The 16,051-nt window shown below is 43.6% G+C and overlaps 1 protein-coding gene across 3 annotated transcripts in view; it reads right to left on the minus strand.

Moving 5' to 3' along the window:
• TMEM54 (transmembrane protein 54) overlaps positions 1-1,416 on the minus strand; it is a 5,948-nt gene extending 4,532 nt beyond the window's left edge. The window contains exon 1 of one of the 3 annotated variants that reach the window (XM_011357895.2): positions 1,141-1,416. In XM_011357895.2, the coding sequence (XP_011356197.1) occupies positions 1,141-1,156 (16 nt within the window). In that variant the 5' untranslated portion in view covers positions 1,157-1,416. The remainder of the gene's footprint in view (positions 1-1,140) is intronic. The other 2 variants (XM_011357893.2, XM_011357894.2) reach the window with 2 other exon arrangements.
• Between the last annotated feature and the right edge of the window lie 14,635 nt (positions 1,417-16,051).

Raw genomic sequence — 16,051 nt, forward strand, 5'->3', positions numbered from 1 at the left:
TCTGTGTGACCTTGTACCAGCCCCTCTCCTTCCTGAAGCCCAGATTCCCCCTATGTAAAATGTGGAGAGTTTGGTCAAGCTGTCCTGAGACCCTGGAGCCTTCAGGACCTCTGAAGCTAAATCTGGAACTGGACCTGATGTGGAATCAGAGGGCAAACCATGGGTTGGACAGGCATGTGGAAATGGAATGGTATTGGGAAGATTAACTGCTAGCCAAACAGGAAGGGGAACAGAAGTTATGTCCCAGGCGCCTGACCCACCTCTCCCCATCCACCCACCTACCTGGCAGCCCAAACACCACCCAGCTCAGGGCTGGGCTCATGAACAACAGCAGAATCCCAGGACCAAATACTTTGGTCAAGCTGAAGGAACTGGCCAGTGCGGGTCTGTGCCTGGAGCACAGGACTGAGTCTGAGGGCGGCCCTTGGCTTCTTTGTTTTTAAGTCACCATTCTTGGAGCACTTAGCAATGTTGTAGGCGGCACCGTGGAAAGCACTTCATTCTTAGAACTAACTTCATCCTCGTAGTAGTCCCAGGAGGGGTGGGGACTCCCATTTCACAGATGAGGGAACAGGCTCACAAGTTCTCTTAGTTAGAGAGTGGGGACTCCTCAGGTCCGTCCCATGCCCCAAAGCAGCATCACTGTGCCCAGGGAGCGATGAGAGGACGCACATCCGTCTCACTCCTTTGTCTGGATCCTGTTTGCCAATGGCATTTCCCTCCCGCCTGGTTGGGGGAGTAGAGGGTATGGAAGTGGGAATCCTTTGAGGGGCTGAGGAAGCGTAAGGCAGGCAGTCTCGGGCTCAGAACTCCCTGGGCCCTCGAACCCCAACTCTGCTCTCCCTTCTGGGCGAGGTGAGGGCTACTCTCTCCCGCGTCTGTTCTCTCGCCTGGGGGTTTCACCTCCGCCAGAAGGAAAGTGTGGGGGGGGGGGGCGGAGGTGCTACACCACAGCGAGAAGATACCAGCAGCCCTCCTCCCTTCATCTCACAGCTGGGGAAACTGAGGCCCAGAGCGGAAAGCGACCTGCAGAGAAGCCGGCCTGGACCCTGGGGGTTCCGGGCTCCCACCGCAGCGCTCCGCCCCTGCCAGAGGAGTTGAGCGGGTTCCGGGTCCCCGGGGCGTCCCCCAGCGGCTCACCAAGGCGCAGACACATCTCGGCTCCCGCGCGGGGTCTCCGCGGCCGGCTCAGCGGGGCTCCAGAGGCTGCGGGCGGCCGGGGGTCCCCGCTCCCATCCTAATCCGCGGCCGCTGCGCGCCCCGCAGCCGCGCCGCGCCCACTTCCCGCCCGGAGCCCGGGCTCGTCGGCGCCCGGCCAGCCTCCCTTCCCGTCACCCCCCGGGCGGCTCTGCCCCGGGAGGGCCCTGGCGGCTCCTTTGCGTCCTGGGCCGGTCAGACCGGCTGGGCAGCCCTTCCTGGCCCGCCCGGCTGAGTCACAGCGCTGGCCCCACCCTCCCGCGCCTGTTTGGGATCCTGGCTGGCTTCAGGTCGCTCCCCCAATGCACACACCCCTATCCCACTCCCACTCCAGTGATGCCCATTTTACACGTGGAAACTGAGGCTCGGAGGAGCCGCAATCGTTCGGGCTAAGGAGTGAAAGGGGTGTCAGCTGTGGTTGTCATGACCTGGTGAGCACCTGGATGAAAAGACTCTAGGATGATGGTTGGGAATCCACTTCTTTCTAGAGGATAGGGAGAGGCAGCAGTGGATGGTGAAAGAGCACTGCCTAGGGCACCAGGGCCTGTCCTTGACCTGCCGTGTGACCTCAGGCAAATCTCTCCCTCTCTGCCCTGGCCAGAGCAAGGTGTTTTACCTCTCTGTCTTGGGGATCTCTGTTCCTACACCGGAATATCAGAGGTAATAGTTCCCGTCCTCTAAGGTCGTGGTGAGATAAAATGAGATAAGAAAATGCTTTGAAAAAGCTCTAGAGTGCCTTTACAGTGTGTAGACGTACCAGGAGCACATAATAAGAGCTTTCCTAATCCTGGCTCTTGGTTACTGAGCTCCTTTAGAGTGCCAGGACGGACCTTGACCTCCCTTGTTCCATCCTTAGTATTAGAAGTGGACTTGCTCAAGAGTGCCCAGCTGGAAGTGGTGGAGTAGGCGGAAGCCCATATTCCCACCCAGGTCTCCGTGCCCATGTTCTTCAGTGTGCTCCTGTTGTGGCCACCTCCCTGGACTCTTTCAGTCCTCAGAGCAGGCCTCTGGGAGGCATGGGGTATCTGGGCGATATCTGTCTACAGTGTGCACCCTCCATCTCCACAGTTCAGTGCTCTGGAAAGCAGGGGCTGGCTTGATGGTACTCAGTCAGGGCCAGGCACACCAGGTGCCCAATGAATGCATGCCTCTCTGAACACCCGTATCAGTGCCTTCTGTGTGCCTTGTGTGACAGGCACCTGTGTCAGCACACACAGAGCTCTGGAGTGTTAATGGACAAATTAACACCGAAAGAGGGAGTGGAGCCATCTGGAACCAGTTTGGAAGCCCCCTACGGCGTTGGCAGGCTACCGCAGTCAGGCAGGCCTGTCTGGTAACCCTTCAGCAGACATGTTTCTCGGTTATCTGCTGTCTGAAGGGGCACAATGCACAGGGATGAAAAACTTAAAGAAGGCAAATAAAGACAATTCCTCAAATCATCTGGCTAGTGCCTTCCTAGGCTGTCATTCAAATGTTGATGCCCATGGGGACAGCTTTTTAGTAAGGTAATTGGTAGAACTCATCCATGTTGTAAATTATCAAACATTTGTATTTGTGACCCAGCAATTCCATTTCTAGGTCTTTACCCTACACACCAAAGAGTGCATGTGTTTAATGATGTTTGTGGACTGAGCTGTTCCTAATAGCATGCAATAGCATCAAAGTGACAACCAAGAGTGGGGAGCCAAGGGAAAGGTTTTGCTTTTTGTTTTACACATGGCTGTATTGTTGGAGTCTTACAGTGAGCATTTATTCATCTCTTGCTTTTGTTAGAAAGGAAGGAAGAAAGGAAGGAGGAAAGGGAAGGAGGAGGGAGGGAAGAAGGAAAAAAGAAAGGATTAAAAGGTCCCCTCATCACCACTACCCTATCCCCACTGCACCAACGACTTTATGATGACAAGGACCACTTCCCAGGGGCTGCCCTAGAGAGCGCATGTGGTCCCTGCAAAGCTGATTTCAAATCTCATGTGTGTATATGCACGTGGCTTCTTAATCAGTCATTGTCAGGCAATCCCCTTGACACTGAGCCCATCTTGGCCTTCTGGAATCAGATTAGGGACCAGGCCTTTTTAATGTTTCTGCTTTCAGATGCATGGATGAGGATTCTCTCTTTTTATCTTGGAACGATGCTGAGAGTTGAAGATTATTATCCCATTTCACAGATGAGAAAAATGAGGCCAGAAAGGTAAAGGGCACTTCAAAGGTCACACAGGGTATATCAGTGATAGAGCTGAGACTTGAATCAGGCCTGTCTAACTGTGAAGGCTGCCCCTGACTTCTGAGTGTGGTGGGGGTCGGTGGGGAGCCATGGCCCCCAGGGAGTGGGCCTGTTTCTGGGGCCTCTGAGGAGGGAGAACTGCTCACCTGTGTCTCCCCACGGCCCAGACTTTGGATCCTGAAGTTATTGCTGTTTCTCTTCCTTATTGCCAAGTGGCCAAAGTCCATTAGTCTGAGCCACCTGGTGTCCCTTGCCTCTGCCCCACCCTTCCACACACTGGCCTGAGGTTTCAGAAAGAATCCCAGGCCAGAGCTCTAGTCATCTGTCCTTCACCAATTCCTTGTGACATGCCGACAGCTCACTGCCATTCCCTAGGCCTCAGTTTCCCCATCTGTCACATGGAGATAATGATTGACTTCCTGCTTCCCAGATTTCTGAGGCATAACCAGCTTGAGAGATATCAGAGTGGGTTGAAACCTAGCTAGAGAAATACGAATAGTAATTCTCCCTCTTCCTGGAATATTTAACAACCAGGTGTGGCACTAAACTGAAGGCTGGGTCTTACCAGGGCATGGCCTCCCCACTGGGTTTGCTCAGCTCGTGATGGGGATTCAGGCTCTGTCCCTGTGTAATCCCCCCCACCCCATTAAAAAAGCTTCCCTCACCCCCGATTATAAGAATAGTTCCTCCATGTAAATAAAACAATCATGCACAGACCCTACCATATTCTAATTTATATATATATACATATGCACATACAAAACTGAAAGCTAACTGATAATGCTTATCTGAGAAGAGGAGGCAGTTAAAGGGGACTTTTGCATATTTATAATTATAAATTTTAGATGGTATGAATAGGGGTATTTGTATTTTTTCCATCTTTTACATTTCTAAGAAAAAAGCTCATTGTAGAAAATTTGAGGGGAAAACCAGAAAGTATAAAGAATAAATCAGAACTACCCATAGTCCTCTCCACCTGCACGGACAGCTGCTGCTATTCACATTTGAAAGGTTTTTCCTGTGCATCTATCATTTTATCCTTCTTGAAACTCTTGCCACCTGGCTCTACTCTGCCACCTCTTCTCATCACCTTATCTGTTTCCGTCCCTGTCACCCCCTCTATCCATCAAGGACTTGAGTTTCTGGATTTCTGTCAGGCAATCTGTGGTAATGTCCTGCTCATCCCTGTGAATGACCCTCTAATAACCTTCCTTGACCTCCTCAGTGACCTTCACCATGACCCCAGTCATCTTCTCATGGGCCATGCATTGAACGACCCCCTCCAAAATCCCAACCTCAAGTGTTCCACCAAGGCCTCTCCTATAGTATGCCCATCTCCTGATGCCCACTGCCTCATCCTCTGACTTCCCAGAGGCCACTGGGCCAATCTGTTTTCTGTTGTTCAGTTAGCCCCCTCCTGGCCTCTTTACCACCAAGCCTACACCACAAAGTTGAGAATCTGAAGGCCGGCTTAGTTGTCCAGGTGAGGGATGAGAAGTGTAGGGGACTTGGACTTGGACCAGGATGGTGGCTATGGAGATGGAGATGAGGGGAGGTTTGAGATGTGTGATTTGTATACATGTTAAAATTTTAAAAACACAATTCTAAATCCATTCACCTCCTTACTCTTCCCAGTCTCTCCTCCAGCTCCATATGGACCCCACTCAAGCCTTCATCCCCTGCTTTCTGCTAAGTCTTTCCCATCAGCCTATAAACATGCCCAAGTCTCTTCTATCCTACAAAAACACACCCTCCCATTGCTCCCTTTACATTTTTAGTTACTCCTTTTTCACTTCCTTTTCATTCCCTTCCAAACTTCTGGAGTATATCATCCTTACATGCTGTCTCCATCTTCTCAACTCCCATCTCCTCCTCAGTCCACAACAATGTGGTTCAGCCCTCCTCCGGAAGAGCCCTTGTCTAAGTCACCTGTGACTTCTAACTCTGCTGGATTCAGTGAAAGCATTTCGGTCTATAACATTATTATTAGCCACTCCCCCTGCACTCCCATATCACACCTCTTTCCTAGCTCTCCTCCTATCACCTTGGTAGTTCCTTCTCAATCTTCTTTGTGGGCTTTTTGTCATCAGCGCGACCTTTCAATATTGTACTCCTTTGCATCCTTTCTGTTTCCTTTATTGTTCCAAGTGGTTGGTTCATGTACTCTCACGGCTCCCCTTTTACAGGATGATTTTCAAATCACTGCCCCTAGATTAGGCAGCTACCGTGAGCATCAGACTCAAATATCCAATGACCTTACTTCTTTACCTGCATGTCCCACAGTCAACTCGAGCTCAACATATATAAACCGATTGCTTCATCTTTTCCTCCAATCTGCTTCTGGTGTATTTTCTGTCTCAGTCGGTGGCATCATGATGTACCCAAGCCAAAACCTGGGGCTCATTCTTTACTCTTCCCTCTCTTTCTATATAAAGTCAGTTATCAAGTCCTGCCAATTTACATCATAAACATTTCCGTAACAAGTGCCTTCCTCTGTCCCTGCTACTATCTCCCTTGCTCATGTAGCATCCTTTGCTCCTCCTCAATCATTTTTCCACACTACTGAGTAATCTTCCTAAAGTGTAAATTGGATCATGTTACTCTTCAACCTAACATCTGTAACATGAAAAAAAAAATGAAAGACAGAAAGATGTGGAAAGATATCCCAGGTTCATGGATTGTAAGGCTCAGTATTGATAGGATGACAATCCTTCTCAAATTGATCTACAAATTCAATACAAACCTTAATAAAATCCAAGACGCTTTTCTTTTTTTTCAAGAATTGACAGGCTGATCCTAAAATTCATATGGAAATGCAAAAGATCCAGAATAGCCAGAACGATTTTGAAAAGAAACACACTTCTCAATTTCAAATTTACTACAAATCTACAGTAATCAAGACAGTGTGGTGCTGGCATGAGGATGGACATAGAGATCAATGAAATAGAACCGAGAGTCCAAAAATAAAGGAATCAGAAAAAAAAAATATGTACATTGTCAATCGATTTTTGACAAGAGTACCAAAATAATTCAAGAGAGAAAAGAGTCTTTTCAAGAAATGTAGCTGGGACAACTGGGTATCCACATACAAAAGGATGAAGTTGGACCCCTATGACATAACGTATACAAAAATTAACTCAAAATGGATCAAAGACCTAAGTGTAAAAGACAAAACTATAAAACTCTTAGAAGAAAAAATAGGCATAAATCTTTGTGACCTTGAATTAAGCAATGGTTTCTTAGGTATGGCGACAAAAGCACAATGAACTAAAAAGAGATAGATAAAATCGACTCCATCAAAATTAAAAACTTTTGTGCTTCGAAGAATATATCAAGAAAGTGAAAAGACAGCTCACTGAATAGGAGAAAATATTTACAAATCATAATACATAAAGAAGCATTAAAATTCAACAGTAAAAATAGGAGACTAAAAAATAGGCAAGAGAGTCAAATAGATATTTCTCCAAAGAAGATATAAATGGCCAAAAGCACACGAAGATGCTCAACATCAATAGTCATTAGGGGAATGCAAATGAAAACTACAATAAGATACCAATTCACACTGACTAGAATGGCTGTAATTGAAAAGACAGACACTAGCTAGTAGTGATGAGGATGTGGTGAAATTGGAACCCTCATGCACTGCTAGTGGGAATGTAAAATGGTGCAGCCACTTTGGTAATCAGTTTTGATATTCTTCAAAAAGTGAAACATAGAGTTACCATATGACCCAGTAATTCCATTCCTAGGTATATAACCAAGAGAATCAAAGACATATATTCACATAAAAATTTGTACATGAATGTTCAGAATAGCTTTACTCATAATTATATTATCACATCCAGAATGGGAACCTGCACTCTCTTCTCCTGTTACCAAAAATGAAGTCCTCTTGTTCCTTTCTAAGGCCAAACTCTCTCCTTATCAAGGGCTTTGCATCTGCAGTTACAACCTTTTTCTTCTGCGATATCACATTCTTCCTCTCCAATGGATTATTCCAATCAATACCAAACATGCTGTATATCTCCATTTTATAACAATACAAAACAGAACCTCCTCGAACTCTACCTGCCCTCAGTTACTACTCATTTTTCTGCTTCCCTTTCTTCATCCTCAAATCTCATCACTCTTCAACTCACTCACTCTCTTTGGGCTTCCAACCTCACCACTCTACCAAAATGGATCTTGTCAAGAATACCAATATCTTCCATGTTACCAAACTGAGTGGTCACTTTTCTGTTGTCATTTAACCTCTCAGCAATAGTCAATCATGATGACTACTTCATCCTACTTAAAACATGCTTCTCTTGGTTCTGTGACCCCACGCCCTTCAGGTTTTCTTCCTACTTCTGTAACTTGGTCTCTTTAGTTGATTTTCCCTTCCTGGACTTGCACCTCTAAGTCCCATCCTCAACTACCCATTCTAAGGTCAAACCCTTGACCTTGTTATCCTTAATAACTACACTACCTCTAAGACCTTACATTTCGGCATCTTACTCTCTGATACCCATCTCCTGTCTTTCCAGCTCAATCACTCTAATACCTTCTCAAAATCTCTTCAGCTTCTTGAGATCTCTCCTGTACTGACCCTTCATGATGGCGTGCCTGAAAATTTAGGCAAAGGACTCATCTTTTCTCTACCTGCATGCTCTTTTTCAGTGACTTCATCCAGTCTCTTGACTTTTATACTACCAATGTGTCAATGATTCCAATATATATCTCCAGCTCTGACCTCCCACTAAGTTCCAAACTTGTGTATTTGACTGCTTATCGTCATCTCTACTTGACTGCCTAATGGTTATCTAAACTTAATGTACCCAAGAAGAGCTCTTAGTTCCACTCCCCTGGATTCATCCCTCCTTTAGTCTTCTTCATCTTTGTAAATGGCACCATCATCTACCTAGTTGCTGGAGCCAAAAGCACAAAAACCATTTCCGACTCCTCCCCTTTTCTCATTCTCCTTATTCTATTCATCTGTGAGTCCTGTCACTTCATCTAAAATATATCAGCTTTTTTTCCATTTCCTTTCGTCCAGGAGCCTCCTAACTGACCCCCCTACTTCCACCTCTACAATCCATTTCTACGCAGCCACCACAGTGATCTTTCAAAAACGCAAATCAAGTCATATCAATGCCCCTCTTTAATGGCTATGCAGGGCTTCACCATGTCCTACAATGATCCCCCATGTCTGGGCTCCCACCCACCTCTCTGATATCAGATCCTATCACTCTCCTCAATTACGATGCTTCGACTACACTGCTCTCTCTTTTCTTTCAATGCAACGAAGTGGTTTCTATCTTAGGATCTTTTTTCTTGCTGTTTCCCCTTCCTTCAATACTCTTTCTTCAAATCTTCAGTGAGTTTTTCTCTATCACACAGTCTAAATCAGTGCTATCTAAAAGAACTCTCTGTAATCATGGAAATGTTCCATATCTGCACTGACCAAGGATGGCAGCCCCTAGCCACATGTGGTTATTGAGCATTAGAAATGTGGCTAGTGTGACTGAGAAACTGAATTAAGTAATTAAAATTTAAATTTAAATAGGTACAGGGGGCTAGAGGATACCATCTTGAACCATGACAGTAAATTACCACCAAGCCACTCTCTGTTAAATTATTTTGATTTTCTTTTTTCTCTCCCACCAGTTCTATTGAGAATTAATTGACATACATCACCGTATAAGGTTTAAGGTGTACAGAGTTTTATTTTCTTCATGGTAATTTTCCCTAGATGAAATAATCTTGTTCATTTATTTGTTAATTTCTCACTCCGTAAGAATGTTGGCCCTGTGTATCTCACATATAGCTCACCACTCAGTACTCAGCTAGCCCTTAGAAACAGTGCCAGCACCTCGATCAGTCACATGGTAGGTGCTTGATGCAACTTTGTTAACTGATGAATAAAACCTCAAATCAGTGGTTCTCAAAGTGTGGTCTGTGAACCCCTGAGCATCCTCAAGACCTTTTCAGAGGGTCTGTGAGGTCAAAACTATTTTCATAATAATACTAAATTATTATCCTGCCTTTTGATGGTGGAAAAGCAAGGAAGGGTAGCACAAAGCAAGGCAGTGGCTCAAGGCCGTACTTGTAGTTATTGTATTGTCACTGTCATGTGTGCATTGTAAGAGAAACAAATATGTCAGTTTTACTTAAGACTGTCTTGATGAAACAGTAAAATTTATTAACTTTATTAAACCTCTACCCTTGAGTATATTTCTTTTAAATATTTTGACAGAATGGGAATAATTCTGATGCATGCCTAAGTACCATGGTTGTCTTAAGGAAAAGCACCTGTGCCATTGTTTGAGTTGCAAGCTGAACTAGCTGCTTTTTTTCATGAACACCATTTCCACTGATTGAAAGACATACTATGGTTATGCAAATGTGGATTTTTTTGAAGACATTTTCTCTAAAATGAAGGAAGTGAGCCTGTCAATTCAAAGGAAAAAATTGAAAATATTTGCTGCCAATGATAAAATCTGAGCTTTTGAGTGAAAATAGACTTTTGGAAAATTTCTATCCATCATTGTGAGCTTAGTAGCTTCCCAATAATTAAAGACTTTCTGATAAGAACAATGATGACATTAAGGAACAAGATTATTTATATTGTGTAATGAAATGTGTCAACATTTGGAAGATCTGTGTAACTCAGTGAACCAATATTTTCTGAGCAACCAATACAAAATCATGAATGGATAAAAGACGCATTCAAAGTACAAGCTAGACCAATGTATTTTAGTTTAATGAAAAGTTGATTGATATGGTTTAAGGTTTCATATTGAAACTAAATTTTACAAAGCTATCATTTGTCAAGTTTTGGTATAGTATCAAAGAGGAATATCCATAATTATCTGAAAAGGCTTTTAAAATACTCTTCCTTTTTCCAATTATATATTTGTGTGAGGCTGAATTTTCTTCATACACTTCAACCAAAACAACATCTCGACAGATTGAATAAAGAAGCAGACGGGAATCCAGCTGCCTTTTATTAAGCTAGACATTGAAGAGATTTGCAAAAATCTCAAACAATGTCATTTTTTCCACTTCTTTAATTTAGAATACGTAGTTATGTTTTATTGAAAAAGGTATTATTTATGTTAGCATTAATGGGTTTATTATTTTTAAATAAATATTTTTTTAAATTCTTAATTTTAATTTCTAATATGGCAAGTATCAATAATGTAACCCACATAAACAATAGCTCTTTCAGGTCTTCAGTTTTTCAGAGCCTAAAGTTTGGGAAACACTGCTATAGATCAATAATAAAATTAATCAGCCCCTAGTATTTTGGTGCATGGTGAAGGGAAAACAAGATAATTATAAATAAGCAACCACATTTGGAAAAGGAGAGGAGGGGAAGCGACACCCAATGGTCCGAAGTGTGCATTGCATCCTGAGAGTCAAGAACAGCAAGGAGTCAGTGCCTGGTTTGGTTGAGTGAGGGCAGTCTGGCTACTCTGCCATGTTGAGGGGTCTCCCCTACCCATTGCAACTTCGTGGTCACATCTTACGATTTTGAGAGTGTCCTGTTGGTATTATTTGGAGCCAAGACAGTCGTTGCCTTAGGGGTTGATCAATTGGCCTCCATGTGCCAGAACTGGGGTTTTTTTTCTGGCAAAACCACTCCTTTCACAGATGTGTAAGTTTTCTGATTGTTCACATTTGGATAACTCCATGCGCTAAGAAGAATTGTGCATTATAGTCTTTGAATCTAAACCTTGATCTTGGTGTGCCGAGGAAAGAGAAGTCTTTCTTAGCTACAGGACCTCCAGTTCTTCCCCTCTGCCTTGGAACATTTGTGAACCCTAGGCACAGAGCCCTGAACACTAGGCTGCATCCCACTGTAAACCCTGTTTACATAGAGTTACCATCCTCTTAGTGGGGACAAGGAGGAAGGGCTTGGGGAAGGGCTGTTTGCTACTTCCCTGCCTTTGTTCTTACTCACTTTAGCTTTGATGTAAAGAGATGTACTTTTTCAATACTGCCATGCACTTGACCATCAGACACCAAATAAGCTTGGATTGTGGGCTACAGGAACTCTCTCTCAGCAAGGCTGTAGGCGCACAAACCCAGGGGTCAGGCTGCTTTATTCAAGTCATAGCTCTACCCTTGTCTAGTTTTGTCACCTTGGGCAAATTATTCTGTGCCTCAGTTTCTCAAATGTAAACTGGAAATAACTTCTTTGTTATTGTGAAGAATAAATCTGTTAATATGTGTAAAGCACTTAGAACTTGGCACGTGATGAGTGTCTCAGAAATGTTAGCTTTAATTATTTGTTATTCTCTCTGCAAAATATATCTGACTCTGAAGGCTTGGGAAAATAGCAAAGACACACAGCCTTCTGACATATTTCTGCCAAAGACCCCAAGGTCCCACTTATGTTAGGTATACTGTTTGGGCTTCAGGAGACCCTGGCTGTGTAGCTGCATTGCAGGGAACGCTGACTTCCCAGGCTGGGATGGGGGAAATCCTCACCCTTCTGTACCCGCCCCTGATTCAGCCAATTCTACTTGTTAGGGACATTACTAGCAACATCCTGTATTAGTCAGAACTTCTTCAGTTACAGGTGACAGAATCCTAATGGAAATGGGCCTTGGATAGTGGGGAAAGAATCTGTTTAGGTGCATCAGGCACTGTTAGCTCCTCGTAATAAATCTACGTCACCCGATGTGTTCAGTGTCTCTGTCTCTTGCCTTCTCTCCACCTCTCAGCTCTGCCTTCCTCTGTCTTGGTTTCAATATCAGGCAGTCTCTGTCCATGTAGTGGAAGATCCATGCTTACATCTTCCTAGCTTAGGAACCTCAGGAGAAAGCAGCCTCTACTCCTCTGCAATTCTAGAATAGCTTTAATTTCTCCAGCTCTACCTCTGTTCTTTGGCCTTGTGACATCCTAGAGTGACATCACATGTGGCCTCAGAGGACTGAAACTGCACAGCCAGGAAGGAGAGGAAAGGATTGATATTTACCAACCATCTGTTCTGTGGCAGGCAATTTATATCTTCTCATGGTGAAGATTATCCCCTTTCGAGCAGGACGCTAAATCACATGGTCATCTCCACCTCTCTCTAAGCTGAGAGGGGAAGGGCCCCTTCTTGTGTCCATAGCCATCCCCTCTGCTGTGCCCTTGAGCCCATCCCTTTATCTTCCTAGAGACAATGCACCATCAAATGCCTCTCTCTTATATTCTCTCTCTCCCCCTCTCTACTCTATTTTCTCCTGAGCCTCCAAACAGGCTTAAGTCTCTTTTACTAAAAAAACAAATCTCCTCCCCTTCCTAGAGGAGAGTAGTCTACCATCTCTACCTCCTCCCCTTTCACTCACACCTCAGCTAAACGAAATCTGGTTTCTATTGTTGCCGTCCTCTGAAATTGCTCTCCCTAAAGTTACCAATTACTTCCCACAAGACAATTACAGCCCAGAGCCAGCTTGACCTGTCACATGTCAGCTAACCATGCTTTCCTTCCTGAAATTCTCATCTCACTTGGCTTCCATTATTTCGTTCATTCCTGGTTCTCTGTCTCACTTTTCTGGTTGCTCCTTTCCCTGTACCCGTTGGTTTGAAGTTTATGAGAGGAGAAAGCCGGTTCCCCTTTCATTCACATCTATGGTTGCAAGTGCCATATTTTTTTTCATTGGTGATTCCCATCTCTATGGCATGGGTATGTATGTCTCTGGGTGTCAGTTTCTGTGCCCCAGCACAGAGCCTGAACAGAGCAGCTGTCCATATATAGCGAGCAATGGATGACCTTCCTCAAAGGCAAGTGTCTAAGGAACAGCAAAGCAGTACCCAATTCTCAAACTATATTCCAAGCCATTCACAAAGGTAAACCACAAAAGTCAAGTTAGGCAGCTTCTCATGCAGGTCAAGAGGAGGGACAGTTATCCTGCCCTCGCTGGATCCTTGTGATGACAACTCAGGGCTCAGAATTCAACCATACAATGCCAGCAGTGTTCTCTCATTGTCATGCATAAAGCTCTCTCTCTTAGATTTGCATGTGAGACAGCCATGTCAGAGTGGAAGCATGTGGCCTGCTTCTTTTTTGATATGGCTGTGATCTCCAGGAAATCAGTGGCCATATTTGGGTAAACTATAAGGTTCTTCAGATGTGCAAGGAAGAGCCACGTTCCGATGACTTCCAGTAATGAGGGTATGGTAAGAACAAAGAGGAAATGAGGTCATCAGGGGAAGCCATCTCGGCATCCCCAGCTAGGTCCTAGGACAGGAACAGTGACCTGGTGAGGTGTTCTGGGCATGCTCCTGGCTCTTATGTCTCCGGTACCAGTTTCACACAGGCAGTTAGCCTCCATCACATCTAGGTTGTTCACTGCAGCATTTGGCTTGGGCCCAAGACCTGTGTCCAATCAGCTTCAGTAAGGTTGGCAGGGCTGACCCCATTGGATTTATATGACCTAGATCACAATGATTTCATGAAGTAAGATCAGTTCCGGTCCACTGGTTGTGCGATGAGGCCGAGGGGGAGTTGCAGGCACTCAGCTTCATGATTTTTTTTTTGTTCCCAGTTTCCTTGTTGTGTCTCAATTTCCTTCCTTCATTTCACAAATGAAGGGGTTGGCCCAGCTGATCTTCAAGGGTGATTCTAAATCTGGTTTTCCAAGAATGTATTACTATTACAGTTTGACTGCGCATCAGCTCTTAGCAAAATGACATGTATCCGGGCTTGAAAGTTTCAGGTTGTGCTATTTCTCAGCCAGGGATCAGTTATGGGAAACAGAAACCACTCTATTTTAAGTAGAAAAGGAATAATATAAGAAGTCAAATGTTTTAAAAAAATAGTTGGAAGGGCTGGAGGAGCGGGCTCTAGAATGAACTTCCAAGAATGACTCTTAGAACAAGACCCCAGAATAGTTGCTAATTTTGACACAATCATGAGTCAGGAGGCTACTAGTAGAATTCTTGCACTGAAGAACACATCAAGTGAAGAGACAACCCACAAAATAAGAAAAAGTATTTTCAAATCATATATCTGTTAAGGGACTTGTAACCAGAATATATAGTCTTATAACTCAACAATAAAAAAGACAAATAAACCAATTTAAAAATGAGCAAAGGATTTGAATAGATATTTCTTCAAAGAAGATGTACAAGGAGCCAAGAAGTACATGAAAAGATGCTAAACAACATTAGTTATTAGGGAAATGCAAATCAAAACCACAATGAGATACCACTTTGTGCCCACTAGGATGACTATAATGAAAAAGATAGACAATAACAAGTGTTGGCAAGGATGTGGAAAAAGTGGAACCTTTGTGTGTTGCTGCTGGGTTAAATAGTATAGTCTCTGTGGAAACAGGATGGTGGTTCTTCAAAATATTAAACAGAATTTCCATATGATCCAGCAATTTTACTTTTGGGTATTTACCCAAAAGAATTGAAAGCAGGGACTTCAACAGATATTTGTATACCAATATTCATAGCAGCATTACACACAATAGCCAAAAAATGGAAACAACCTAAATGTCCATCAATTAATGAACAGATAAATGAAATGTGGTATATCCATACAACATCCATACAATATACAATGGAATATTATTTAGCCATTAAATCAATGAAATATTGTTACATGCTATATAATATGTATGAAACTTGAAAATTTTATGTTAAGTGGAAGAAGTCAGACACAAAAGGGTACATATTGCATGATCCCACTCATATAAAATGTCCAGAATAGACAAATTCATAGAGACAAAAATCACATTAGTGGTTGCCAGGGTGAGGATGGAATTGGGGCTGATTGCCAACTGGTGTCTTTGAAGGTGACAGAAATGTTGTGGAATTAGATAATGGTGACAATTGCACAACTTTGTGGATGTTTAAAATCTACTGAGTTGTACAGTTTAAAATGTTGATTTTTATGTTATATGAGTTACGTCTCAATAAAAAATAGGACGGTTAAAAAATATACACTACAATCTAAGGATCTGCTGCTGCTATCACTGCTTTTCAACTGCATGAAGCTAGTGACTGGACATTGGAGTGCTGCTGAAGGGTAACCCACACAGTTGGAAGATGACCTTTCCTCTCAACTCATATAAATGGATGCAATTTATAGACACTAATTTGCATTCAGGATATTAACTGCAAGGGATTCTGGGAAATATAGTGTTTAATTTTGCAGTCTTGGCAGTATGAGGAAGAGATTAGAGGAGATGCTGGCAGCCAATTCACCACATCCACAGCCCCTTTTGGGGGATCTAAACCCCTACCCTAAAAGGAGAGATCTCTGTGTGATATTCATTCTAGTTCAGTCATAATTCTACCTCAACAACGTGTAACCTAAGGACTAAATTGTCAAGTTACCAACAATAACACACCTTATACTACTAGGGAAAATGTGGGAGGTGGGGAAGAAATGGGTCGATATCTATAAAATATATACACAATACAGCAAGGAAAAAATGAAGTGCTAACGTGGTCTTCATTCCTCTAGTTTTCATGAATTATTTATATTCATAAATTTCCTTCTCTACTTCTCATTCTAAGTTTCTTTATCTGGTGTGGTGACCCAAATCTTTATTCCTAAAGAAATTGAGCCCTTAGTGGTCTAGTCTTTCAGAACTTTTACTCCTAAAGATGATAGCACTAGAAGTAGCCTAGAGAGCCCTTTAGGTTCCA

The sequence above is a fragment of the Pteropus vampyrus genome, unplaced genomic scaffold (genome assembly GCF_000151845.1).
Source record: "Pteropus vampyrus isolate Shadow unplaced genomic scaffold, Pvam_2.0 Scaffold36, whole genome shotgun sequence".
NCBI classification, from domain to species: Eukaryota; Metazoa; Chordata; class Mammalia; order Chiroptera; family Pteropodidae; genus Pteropus; species Pteropus vampyrus.